The sequence below is a fragment of the Ochotona curzoniae genome, unplaced genomic scaffold, assembly GCF_017591425.1.
Source record: "Ochotona curzoniae isolate NIBS_2020 unplaced genomic scaffold, NIBS_Ocur_1.0 scaffold_2683, whole genome shotgun sequence".
NCBI classification, from domain to species: domain Eukaryota; kingdom Metazoa; phylum Chordata; class Mammalia; order Lagomorpha; family Ochotonidae; genus Ochotona; species Ochotona curzoniae.
Genome location: NW_024467100.1, coordinates 9,456,068 through 9,468,874, shown reverse-complemented (window position 1 = coordinate 9,468,874; position 12,807 = coordinate 9,456,068). Strand labels below are relative to the sequence as shown.

The 12,807-nt window shown below is 43.2% G+C and overlaps 2 protein-coding genes across 5 annotated transcripts in view; one reads left to right on the top strand and one right to left on the bottom strand.

Annotated features, from left to right (window-relative positions):
* LOC121171578 (SLAM family member 5-like) overlaps window positions 1–12,807 on the top strand; it is a 57,681-nt gene that overhangs the window by 33,366 nt on the left and 11,508 nt on the right. The window contains exon 6 of one of the 4 annotated variants that reach the window (XR_005886150.1): window positions 7,087–7,193. The exons of 2 other annotated variants lie outside the window; for them this stretch is intronic. Coding sequence is in view for 1 of the 2 variants with exons in the window: in XM_041003310.1 (XP_040859244.1) it covers window positions 7,087–7,089 (3 nt within the window). In the remaining variant the exon portion in view is untranslated. Of the gene's footprint in view, window positions 1–7,086; window positions 7,563–12,807 lie in introns of those variants that run through there. One more of the 4 variants, XM_041003310.1, reaches the window with a different exon arrangement.
* On the bottom strand, window positions 9,658–11,389 carry LOC121171570 (small nuclear ribonucleoprotein Sm D1-like). Its single transcript, XM_041003297.1, has 2 exons — window positions 11,242–11,389; window positions 9,658–9,836 (listed from the first exon to the last, which is right to left on the bottom strand). The coding sequence occupies exons 1-2, from the start codon at window positions 11,387–11,389 to the stop codon at window positions 9,658–9,660; spliced, it is 327 nt and encodes a 108-aa protein (XP_040859231.1).

The window sequence follows — 12,807 nt, the reverse complement described above, 5'->3', positions numbered from 1 at the left end:
ACCAGCTCTTTGATTTATTGATCTTACGTATAGTTCTTTTGGTCTCTTCTTGGTTTATTCCTTCCCTTATTTTGATTATTTCTTTTTTCCTACTAATCTTGGGATTGCTTTGCTGTTGTTTTTCTAGCTCCTTCAACTGTAAGGTTAGCTTCATATACTTGATGCTTTTCTAGTTTCTTAGCATAAGCATTGATTGAGATGAAATTTCTTAACACTGCCTTGATTATGTCCTATATGTGTTGATACGTTGTATTGATGCTTTCATTGATTGCAAGCAATTTTTAAATTTCCCTTTTGGTTTCCTCTTCAACCAATTGTTCATTTAGTAATATATTATTCAGTCTCCATGTGATTGCAAGTCTTCCTTGGTGTTTTGATTTCTTAGTCTCTAGCTTCACTCCATGATGTCTGAGAAGATGCATGGTATAATTTCCATTTTAAAAATTTGCTGAGGCTTGTTTTGTGGCCTATAACATGGTCAATTTTGGAGAAGGTTCCATGTACACATGAAAAAAAGTGTATTCTCTGTCTGTAGGATGAAAGATTTGGTAGATATCAACTAAATCCATTTGCTCCAGAGTTTAGGTGAATTCTGTTGTTTCTTTGCTGAATTTCTGGTTTTTATATCTGTCCATTGATGTCAATGGGGTATTAAGGTCCCCCATTATGATTGTGTTGGAGTCTATTTCTCCCTTTAAATCCATTAACGTTTGTTTCATGTAGCTAGGTGCTTTGGCATTTGGCACATATACATTTATTATGGTGTTCTCTTTTTGCTTAATGGATGTTTTGATCATGATATGCTGTTCTTCTTCATCTCTGAATATTTTCCACATTAATGTCTATATAATCTGATATAAGAATGGCTGGCTACCCCCGCATATTTTTCCTTACCATTTACTTGGATTATCTTTCCCATCCATTCACTTTCAATTTCCTCTGATCTTTGTTGGTGAGATATGTCTCCTGTTCAGGTTTTTTTTTTTTTTAAACTAGTTTGCTAATCTATGGTGTTTCTTGAATTTAAGCCTTTTATATTCAATGTTAATATGAATAGGTGTCAGTTTGGTCCTGTCATCTTAGCAATGAGCTGTTCTTTGATTGAGTGTTCTGTTAGCCTTTTAGTGGGATGTTCTCCACATTTGCTTTTGTTTTGGCAGCTACTATTCCTTTTCACTTTCATAAGAATATCTGTGAGTATTATTTGTATGGCAGGTTTGGAGGATATGAATTCTTGGAGCTTTTCTTTATTGTGAAAGAATTTTATTTCATTTTCAAAGAGAAAAAATAGCTTTGCAGGATGTTATTCTAGGGTGATATTTTTCCTTTTTAGAGTTTGGAGCATGTCACTCCATTCTCTCCTGGCCTGTAGTGTCTCCTCTAAGAGGTCAGCTGTGAGTTTGATTGAGGTTCCTGTTTAGGTCACTTGATTTTTCTCACTTGAATATTTAAGGATTTTTTGCCCTTATGTTCAACTGAAGAGAGCTTGATTATCATGTGTCATGATGAGGTTCACTTTTGATTAACTATTTTTGGAGTTCTGTGACCCTCCTGTATATTATTTTCCAATTGTTCTCCAAATTAGAAATGTTGTCATTTATTATCTCTTTGAATAAACCTTCATTCCCAGTTTATCTTTCTGCATTTTTTGGAACTCCCATAATTCTTATGTTGGGTCTTTTAACTCTATTTTTAAATTCCTGGATACTTATTTTAAGGTTGGCCTAGCTCTGTTTCTAGCTTTTTGTTTGTTTATTCATGGTGACAGAAAATATCTTCTAATTCTGAGATTTTTTTCTTCTCATCTTTCATTCTAATTTAGACTCTCCACTGTATGTTTAATTTGCTCTACACTACTCTTAAATTATGAAATGTCAGATTTCATTTGACTCATTTTCTGTGTGACAAATTCTTGAAATTCTTTGAACTCTTATATTATGTACTTCTCATTGCTGGTCAGAAGCGTTATAGTGAGTTTTCTGAATTCTGTGTTCTCAATGTCTTTTTCAGTTAATTCTGTGGGTTGTAGAGGCCTTTGCTCCTTTCTTGGTGAGTCTTTAGTAACATTCGTTGTGTCTCTGTCTCTTCTTTTAATTTTTGATATTGCAATCCTGTTTATTGGTTTTTTTCTCTTTAGTGCAGATTTCTAAGATGTATTACCTATAGGCCTGCAAGTCAATTTTTGTATTCAATCAGTGTCCTGGATTAGGAAGATGCCAATTGTCTCAGTTAACTAGTTTGTTATTTTGCACTGATATTGTCTAAACACACAAGATGGCGCCAGACGAGGCACTGCCAGAGTGCCAGGGCTGTTGGCCTTCGGATATGAGGACCATATAGATCCTGCAGGATGAGAAGCTGGCCCTGTCCTCTCTGGGGGATCAGTCCAGCATGAAGCGTGCCCACTCTGGTGTTTGATCCCTGAGCTGTTAGCTCTGACCTACAACCAGTCTGCCTCACGGAGTCTGCAATTCCTTTTCCGTTCATTGCTGGGTCAAACTATTTGGCAGGATCGACCAGTCCCAGCCTGCCTTTACCTCCTGAGATCCCCATGCAAACCCAAGCTCCCCCCTGGCTGTCGCAAGAGCTGATCTGTGCCTGCCCCTGGATCCCTGGTTGTTGCTGGAGTCTGGATCATTGCTCACCAGCGGCTGGTGGATTTTCTGTTCCCTGTAACACTGTTCCACCATCATCACCTCTTCCCTGTGTAGGGAGGGTCTCCAGGTACCCCCATGCTGACTACCTGATCCCTATCTGTTTCTGTAATCTGCTGTTTGTGCTTTGCCCCATCTAATGATTCTCTGTCATCCCGAACATGTCTGTACCCTATGCCACCATCTTGATTCCAAACCCAGTGAAGAATTTAATGAGAAAAAATTGTTTTGAAGAAATGAAAATAATAACATAAATGTAAAAATATATGAGACACACAAAATATACAAGGGACACAGAACTCCCAACAGGGTTGACCAAAAGCGATCTTCACCACAACACATGATAATTAAGCTCTCTTCAGTCGCACAAAGGGAAAAGGCCCTTAAATGTCCATGTGATAAAAATCAATGGACATATAGAGAAATGACAATCAGACTCAGAGTTGACTTCTCACAGGAAACTTTACAGGACAGAAGAGAATGGAGTGACATTCCAGAATCTACAAGCAAAAAATTGTCAGCCCAGAATGTTGTACCCACCAAAGCTTTCCTTTGTCTTTGAAAATGAAATAAAATTCTTCAACAGTAAAGAAAAGCTCAAAGAATATGCCTTTTATAGATTTACCCCACAAAGGATACTTAAAGATGTTCTCTTGATGGAGGAAAAAGTATAGCACCCACCAAAACCAAAGGCAAATGTGCAGATCATTCCAGTAAAATAATAACAGAAGACTAAATCAAACATGAACAACTCATTGCTAAAATGACAAGATCAAATTACCACCTATTCATATTAAACCTGGATGTAAATGACATAAGCCTATCATTCAAATATAGAATAGTAAACTGGATTAAAAAAACAAAACCCATCTATTTGTTGCCTATAGAAGACACATGTCACCATTGAAGATCAGTGGAAACTATCTCATGTACTTTTTTATGTATAAAGATTTATTTTTTGTTTGTTTGTTTGATTGGAAAGGCAGATTTACAGAGAGAAGAGACAGAAAGATCTTCCATCTGCTGATTCACTCCCCAAATAGCTACAATGGCCAGAGCTGGCCCAGTTTGAAGTCAGGAGTCAGGAGTTTCTTTCTGTGTCCCCTACATGGGTGCAGGGGTCCAAGCTCTTGAGTCATCCTCCACTGCTTCCCCAGACCTCAAGCAGGGAGCTGGATCAGAAATGGAGCAGCCAGGACACAAACTGGTGCCTACAGGGGATGCCAGCGCTTGCAGACAGTATTTAAAGCTCCTAGGAAGGGTTTGCCGCACAGAATTTATCTCTTTTTGCCCTTCTGCCTTTTGTCATGTTAGAACACAGACTTGGTCCCCTGTGAAGGACTCGGGAGGGGACAGCGCTGCTCCTCAAATACCAGACACTGAACTTACAGCCACCTTGGTTTCTTAGCCTTTAGAACTGTGAGATATTGATGTTTCTGCTGCACTGGTCTGTGGTATTTCAGCATAGCAGCACAAAGGAACCAAGAGACCCACCAGACTTTCACATTACAAGTTGCAAGTGGATACTCTGTCTACTCAGACATCAAATGGAGAAGCAATCTTTTCATGGTGCAGCCATGACTTCTGGTCTCTGACCCACTCCATCCCTCTAAAGGAGCACCCTTCTTCAGGCAGAACCTTCAGAGGTGCTTTTTGCAGGGCCTTTTTAAGATGAGTCGCTATCCAGGACGGGTGGCCTGTGACTGTGATTCCTGCAGATACAAGACCCATGACTGGGACCAGGACAGAGGAAGGTGGAAGGAGAGGCACGAGAATAGCCTCACACTCCATCAGCCACAGGCTGAGCATGTCAATGCATTATCTCAGGCTTTCTCAAAACTTAAGGAATTCAAAGACCCTTTTGTTTTGATTACATAACATATAAGGTCAGAAAGCAGGTCTTGTGGAAATAATGATGTTCGATTAATTTTGTTGCTACAGTAAGTATATATATAATGCTATATATATATATATACTACTTGTATAGTAACTTGTAACTATTTGAAAACAATAAAATAAAGTGTGGGTACTATATTGGAAGCCATGTCATTACATTTCCCTGTTGTTTGAAGCAGTTTTTACTTAGCCCATTGAAATTATGTGTAAGTAACCATGTAATTAAAAGAGAGAGCTTGTGTTTCTTTCCAATTATTATGAATAGTTCCTTTCTGTACCATAATTGCATTATTAATACCACCCCCAAAGCCAAAATAAAAGACAAAGATGAAAAAAATATTTTGTTTCATTGAGAATTTTAATATAAATGGTTTCTTCAATGTGAAAGGTTTTAGAAGGTCAGAGAACACATGCATTACCGTAGGAAGGTATGTACCAATTCAATCCTACAAAAAGGTTTACCACAAATAAAATGTCACATTTTATAATTTACTTCCAGTATCTTTGAATATATTATGTGGTTTTGCTCTTTATTGTGTGTTAATAACATGTGAATAGGGTTTCAGTCTTGCATTATTGGAGAAAACCTCAGCTAATGTAGTTTATTTTAATTTCCTATTTCTTAAAATATTTTTATTGGGGGCTTTTGCATCATTAATTATACTTCATATTGTTAATTAAGTGTTGGCATTTTGCTTATAAAGTGTCCCTTTACCTTTGCTTGTTTTCATAATCAGTAAAAGTTTGTTTTCTAGTCCAGAAAAAGAGTACCTTTAAAGTTATCAGTACTCATTGTTGACTTAAATTATTTTATTATGTTGCTTAAGTATATACAAGTATGAAACCATGTATAAATGTCTTATATACCCAAAAAGTATATATGAAGTAAATAGAAAAGTGACAAAATAATGAAGTAATACTTGTCCCCCTCCTCTCCCCTTCCCTTCCTATAGGATCTATTTATTTTGAAAGGCAAAGTGACATGGAGAAGGTCACACAGACATGCATACACACGCAAAGATAGACTATAGACACATACAGATCTCCCCTTCTCTTGGTTTACTCCCAAGATGGTTGCAGCAGCTAAAACTTGGGTCCAGTCAAAGCAAGGAGCTAGGCATCCAACCCTGGTCTGCTACAAGAGTGATAGGGCTCCAAGTTCTTGGGCCATCTTCCTTTGCCTTCCCATGTGCATTAGCAGGAAAATGGGACAGAAGTGGAGCATCTGAGACACCCACCAGCACCCATATGGGATGCCAATGCTGCAGGAGGAGGATTATCTTGATGCACTGCAATGCTGGGCCCCTGTTTCTCAATACAAGAAGACAACTGAGACTCAGCAGATAGTGGGTGGAAAGCAGTAGTGGGAAGGAGCAATTGCCACTGCTGGTGCTGAGTAGCAAAGGGGACTGGGATAGCATGAGTGAATTAAAACCTCCTAGAGCAGTGGGAAGTCTTTGGGTGACAATTCAGCTTGAAAACCCCAGAAAAGGCTTACTAATTGTTGCCTAGGGACACAGAAGTCACCACAGAAAAGGAAAAGCAAAAATAATATTAGAAGCGGTTTCCTTTGGGGGAAGAGAGATTGAGACTAGTGGGGCCTGTGACCTTTTAGCACATTTTGGAAACCATGTATATGCGTGACTTTGATGAGCTGTTGCACCTATGAGCTATAGTCCATCTATGAGATTCCATAAATGTGTGTGTCATGAAAGCAGAAAATAGACTGAAAGCAGCCTGCTGGTTGTGCAGGGGATTCACCTGGCCATCTTGTAACAGAACAGCTTCAGAGTCAGTTGACTGGGGGTACTTAGACTCTGCACTCCCTAACAGGACCCAGGTGATGCCAGAGCTCCTAGTCTGTGTCCACACTCTAAGTGCAATGCTGTAAGTGATACCACCTGCCAGGCTGAGTCATCTTTAATGAATTCTGTGGATCCTGAAGCTCTTGGCAAGGGGTGAGGCAGGATCAGAGATGCATGCTCTGGGCCATTTAGAGCAGTCCAAACTATTGGAATTCTCTCCAGCCACAGGGACCGGAAAGAGATATTGTACTATCCATAGTCAGAGATGAGGGCTTGAGCCAAGCAGAGGTAAAAGGTGTAGATGAGGGGTTGGAGAGAGAGAGAGAGAGAGAGAGAGAGAGACTGCCTGAGGGTGAGAGTCCTTTAGGACTACCAATGGTTGATCCAAAGGCAAGATCCATTCATTACTCACAAATCCCCCAAGATTTACATGACATGGATACATCCAGGAAATGCCCATCATGGGCTCCAGCTGTTGGCCATGCAGAGGCCACTTGGGCAGCCTCTTGCCCCATCTGGGCTCTCTCCCTCTTCCTTCTAATTCTCCTCTGAGATTTGTGTGCCTATGGCAGAGCCAGAGCCCTGGAATAGACCTCAAACTCAGGACTCAGAGCTTCACATCACATACATGCGTCTCTGCAATAATACCCGCCTGCTGCAAAGGACTGGGGTGAGTCAGGGCAGCTGGGAGTGGGCTCACCCCACAGAATGAGGTCATTTCTTCCCCTCAGTGATCTGCTGAGCACAAGCACAAACCCTGAATATATGTGCAGCTGCCAGAGAGTCACCGGGAAGGCTAGGACAGAGGACCCTGAACTTCTTATGCTCTCCTTGTTGGGTAAGCTTTACGAGAGTCTGTAATATATTTTAATAATGTCGTTTATTTAACTCACTTGTTTTAGTATCTAAGATTGAGAATGACTGGACTGTTCTGTGTGAGGCAGGGCAGCTGGAAGAGCAGGTGCTTCCCCTCAGGGCTAGGTGACCATAGCAGATGGGGACTGCAGACAGGGCAGGATGGGGCAGGGCAACCTGACCTGAAGCACCCTGGGGTAAGGCACTGCCTCAGTCCTGCACCCAGAATGAAACTTGAATGAGCTCCTGTGCTGTGACAAGGGAGCCTGCCCCAGGGTGAGTCCCATGAGCAGAGTCCAGTTCATGGACCTGCTGCTCAGGATCTGCTGCATCTGCTCAAGAGACTCTCCAGGCAGCCAAGCCATGGTCACCTCCTTCCATGTGCCTGCTGGCAACCCACCTGTGGGAGGCATGGGGAATCAATCCTGCCCATTCCTGAAAGGAAACTGCTGTCTCACTGAGGTTTGGGACATGTGTCAGTGGCAGAGCCCAGCCTACTACCACATCTCTGCCTCCTAGACTGATGGTCATTGCAAGTCCCAGTGCATTGACGGAGGGAAGCAAGTCTCCCCTAGCAAGATAGTTGCAGACCCTGAGAAGCCACAGTGAGCAAAGAGACCAGGCCTCTCCCAGGCAGCATGTCCCCTCCCCCAGACCCATGGCTGCATCTCAGCAGCTGCTGGGCCACAAGATGGTCTGTAGCAGCCTCAGGTGCCTCATGCACTCAGTGAAGCGCAAACGGGTCTACGCATTGAGCTTCAGCCCAGACTTGCAGAAGACACTGCTGCGACAGGCTTTGGTGATCTTGCAACTGGATCGTGGGTCCTCATCGTCTGCAAGTTGGAAGCCCTCTCTGGCATTGCTCAGTGTTTGAGTCTGAATGAGGCCCCCCTTGTGCAGATACGTCTGGCTGTGATCTGCCCAGCCCCCTCTCCAGCTCCTGCTCTCCCCCAAAACCTACCAGGGTGCCTGTCCAACATTAGTGTGTCCTTGACCTTCACAACCAGACCACATCAGTCACGAACCTTTCCACTGAACTTCCTTTGTGACATGATCTCACTTCTTGTTCCCCAGTTCTCAACATCTTTGTTCCTCTGGGGAGCACGAATTGTGTTGTCAGAACAACATTCTCCTACCCCAGGGCTTTGGGTCACTGCTGTCCACCCCCACAGGGGACTGCAGGCTCTTCAGTCTCCACCAATGGACCCCAGAACTGACCCACAGGCCTTGGAGACCACCTGTCTAGGGACACAGAGAGGAAGGGGGTCCTAGCGGGAGGTGGGTACTAGGAAAAATGATGCCCCGTTTGCAGAGGCTCCACTGCCCTTTAAGCGCCCAAGAATGACATTCCTGCAGCCTGCTCAGCCCCTCTCTGCCATCCCCTGTGGCTTCTTAATCTGATCCTCCCAGGAACAGCTACCATGGCCCCAGGAAGCCAGCCTTGACCACTCCTGGTGGAATTAGGTGCTCTGGGCTCCAGACTCACCTTAGCTGGTCACTAGTGATAACACCAGGTGTATTGGCTCTGGGCCTCTTCCTCTAATTCAGGATCTAGACTCTGAACAGGAAGGGAAATCAGACCTTAATGAGTTGACAGAAAGCAGCATGGATTGTTTTCCCTTCAGTGTGTATTTACTGTGCCCACTGGTTTCCAGGCACTGGAAGAGTGTTCACTTTGTCTTTAGTCCCCATCTGCTGTGGTTACCTAGCCCTGAGGGGAATCACAGCCTTAACGCTGCACCTGTTCTTTCAGCTGATACCTAGGGGTCCAAGGTATAGAGTTTTATAGGCCCCAAACTGTTGTGTGTGAGTTGTTGTCCCAGCCTCCTAGCCCTCCTTGTGTGTGGGCATCCCACCCCCTCAGCACTCAGCATCCAGGCATGGCTCCTCCACAGGGATGGCCTTGAGGATGAAGTCCAGTGTCAGCTGTTACTCTACCTTTCAGGGGAGACAGACACATCACATGCCTCAGTAATAAGCATGGATCGAAGGCTGTGGAAGGGAAGGGAGAAGGAAGGAGAATAGCATTGCACGTTGAACAACAACTACTCTAGCAGTGGGATCTGCTCTCTTCAACACCAAGGGCCTTGGAGTGGGTTTCCGCTGGTGTTTCTGTGGTCCCTCCCTCTGCTTCCACCTTTTGTTGTCTTTCCCACTGCCAGTGATGTTCTGTACCTGTTTAAAGGACAGTTTTACAGAAGGAAAACACCCTGGTTGCTAATAATTGCCGGCTTCTGTGGTGTAGAAACCTCTTTTATGGCTAAATTCAAGACATAGCCTTGAACATGGAGTGGGGAAGACATGTGAGAAACTGTCTCAGTTCAGTTGTTTCCAGCTGGCTCCCATGCATGGCTGTCTGAGGGTGAATTTAATATCCCCCCCCCCCAACACTTAACATTTATGTAAAAGTGACATAAACAAAACATGTACCAAAAAAGAATGCAGAATCATGCATCACTCTGAAACAGTAATCTTGAGAGACATCCCCTGGGACCTCCTTGTCTGCTGCCATGGCCGCGTCCTCTTCCTCTGTATCTGCCTTGGCCTCTTCCTGCAACAGCTTCCCTTCTCTTAGATTTCACCTTGGGTTCAACATCTCTGAGTAGTGTGTCCAGAGGTAATCCAGCTGAAAGAATTAAATATTTGGATGTTGTTTCCTCATATACTTAGTATTTCCAGCTGTATGGGCTCTATTCTTCAGGGTCATTTTATTTTTGATGATGTTTACATAGTTGGTTAGGATGGGAAGGGTCAAGGGCTGGAACAAAGTGGTGAGATCACTGTTTATGCATTCCATTTTTTCCTTCCTGTATCTGGGGGAAGAGGGGATATAAGAGAAGAATCCACACCCAGCCTCTCAACCGGCTTAGTACCCTAGGATGGGGGCGGCCACTGATGCCATCCCAAGGTTCCTGACATGGGGCATGCTCTGAGGGTCCTGCTTAAGTGGTTTTGATAGTTCAATGGTTCTGAACTGCTGTTGATCTTGCTACTCCAAGCACAATGAAATCCCTCCAGAATCCACTGGCTGACGTAGTCCACTTTAGTCTCCATTTGTTAAGATATTCACTGCCAACGCTTGGCTAAGTTAGTTCAATTTGTTCTGTCCTCTATCCTCTGTAGGATCCATCCTCTGCAATGTACTGCCATATCCTCCATGTTCATCTGGTTATGCTTTCCACTGTTCTGTCTAAGCCACTGAGGAGGCCCAGCTTTGACACATGCACTCCACAGTTAGACAATGGACCCTGCAATTTTCTCCATGGTTGGAGTTCTGAGCTCAGTGGTTTAATTTGGGGGATACCCTAAGAAACTTTGTTTGAGGTATCCCAGACCTGATTCTTGTGTGTGCTTGCCAGTACAGGGTCTGGCACAGTCTGTCACACAATTCAGCCTATGCACACACTAGTGGTTGTGATTCCTGGGTCAGTTCTGTCCCCACCCCATTTACTATGCAAAGCAATGGTTGTGGCAGCCCACCCTGATCCTGCCCACCACACACTTGGCCTTCACGTAAACCAATGGGAGCTGCAGCCTAGTTGAAGTGATCCACAATAACTTCCACCAGGCCTGTGCCCTGCCCTGGTTCCTGTGATTGCTAGTGTGTACAGCAGATTGGTCCATTCTGTCCTATATCGCATTTAGCTCTCATACATGTCAATGGACATTGAAGCCTAGTTCAATCTAACCAGCCCGACTATCCAACGCAACTATCCAGCCCACACATGTGCCAGCAGGTGCCACTCTCTGTCTAGCCATGCCTACCCCTAGTCCTGGTTATCATGCTCACCAGTGGGAGTGACACCCCAAGAGGGAGGTGCCCACAGGTTCCCTACTGGGCCCTCTCCCACTCCCAGATCATGCACTGTCCAGGTGGTTACGTAGTTCACCTTGACAAAATTAGCACTCTGTGCTGGGATCTGCCAGCTAATGCTGTGGCAAAGCCCAACCAACCCTCACCCACTCTGGCTTATGCACCAGTGGGTACAGTCAGCTCAGCTTCAGGGTCACTTTAAGGTATACATTCATGCTAAGATCTACATCTGCGATAGTTCCATGGACCTGTGCTCCATACTTCAATTTAAAGGTTACAGTTGCTTGACTCAATTTTATCAAAAATCTCACAAGCTTCAATGGTGGCCTCAATGCCCCTTTTCTGATTGATAATGCTGAGAACATACCAACCCAAGACCAACTAGGGGTATGAATGGTTGGAAATCAAATTTAATGGGCAAATTACATTTATTGTGTAATGAAACACACTTTACTAACATCATGGCTGCTAAGCACCAGCCACCTGCTTTCCAGGAAGAAAGGCAGCCTACTCCAGAGCAGGAGGGCAAGGTTGCTAGGCACTTGTAGGTTTGTCTCCTGTATACCATGACCTTCAGGCACTCACAAAGATAATTTCATTGGTTTATTTCCCATTGAAAGGCTCGCTTATTTTAATTGACAAAAATATTATATGTATATATATATGTAGTACACAGCATGTTGTTTTGAAATGTGTATACATTATGGAATAGTTACATTCAAATGAAGGATATGCATGTCACCTCTGCTGAAAATACTTAAAATCTACTCTCCTTGGGAACTTCAAGAATACACATGATTCTTAATTACAGTTACCACCACGTGTAGTAGATCTGCTAAACATATTCTTCCCATCAAGCTGAAATTCTGTATGCTTTGACCAGCATTTCCATCTTCCTGCCCACACCACTTCTAGCTACCACCACTCTGCTCTCTGCTAGAGCTTGGCTTTCTTAGATTTCACATCTGAGAATATACAATATTTATTTTTCCTAGCCTGGATTAGTTCACTTAACATAATATACTACCAGTTCATTTATCACTATTGGCAAATGACAGGTCTTCCCTCTTAAAGACTGTGTGGGGCCACCATTGTGGCCCTGCAGGGTAAGCCACCACCCATGCTGCCATTTTGTGTCCCAGCTGTTTCACTGCTGATTCAAATTCGTGCTAATGCATCTAGGAAAATAATGGATGGTGTCCCAAGCACTCGGGACCCTGGCACCTATGTGGGAGAACTGAATGGAGTTCATGACTCATGGTGTTGGCTTGGCTTCGCCCTGGCCTTTGCAGCCGCGTAGGGATTAGTAGATGGAAGACATTCTCTTTCTTCCTCCTTATGTATTTCTGCATTTAAAATAAATAGGTATTTTTAAAAGATTAAATAGTTTTCTATTGTGTATATGTACTGCTTTCCTTGTCTTTGTTCATCTTATTGATGGATGCATGATTTCACATGTATCATGGCTATTGTGAATAATAATGTAATAAGCATGGGGCTGCAGATGTCTCTTTGACATACTGATTTCATTTCCTTTGGCTGTAAACTCACTGGTGAGTTGCTGAATTGTAATAGTAGTTCTTTTAAAAGAATTTTTAAAGAATCTTCATATTGTTTTCCCTAATGACTATACTAACTTAAACTCCCATAGCAGTAAAAGAGGATTCCTTTTTCTTCACGCCCTCTCCAACATTTCCCTTTTGTCTTTTTCATATTAGCCCTTCTAACATGCAGGACATGATATCTAATTGTGATATAAATTTATATTTCATGATTAATTGAG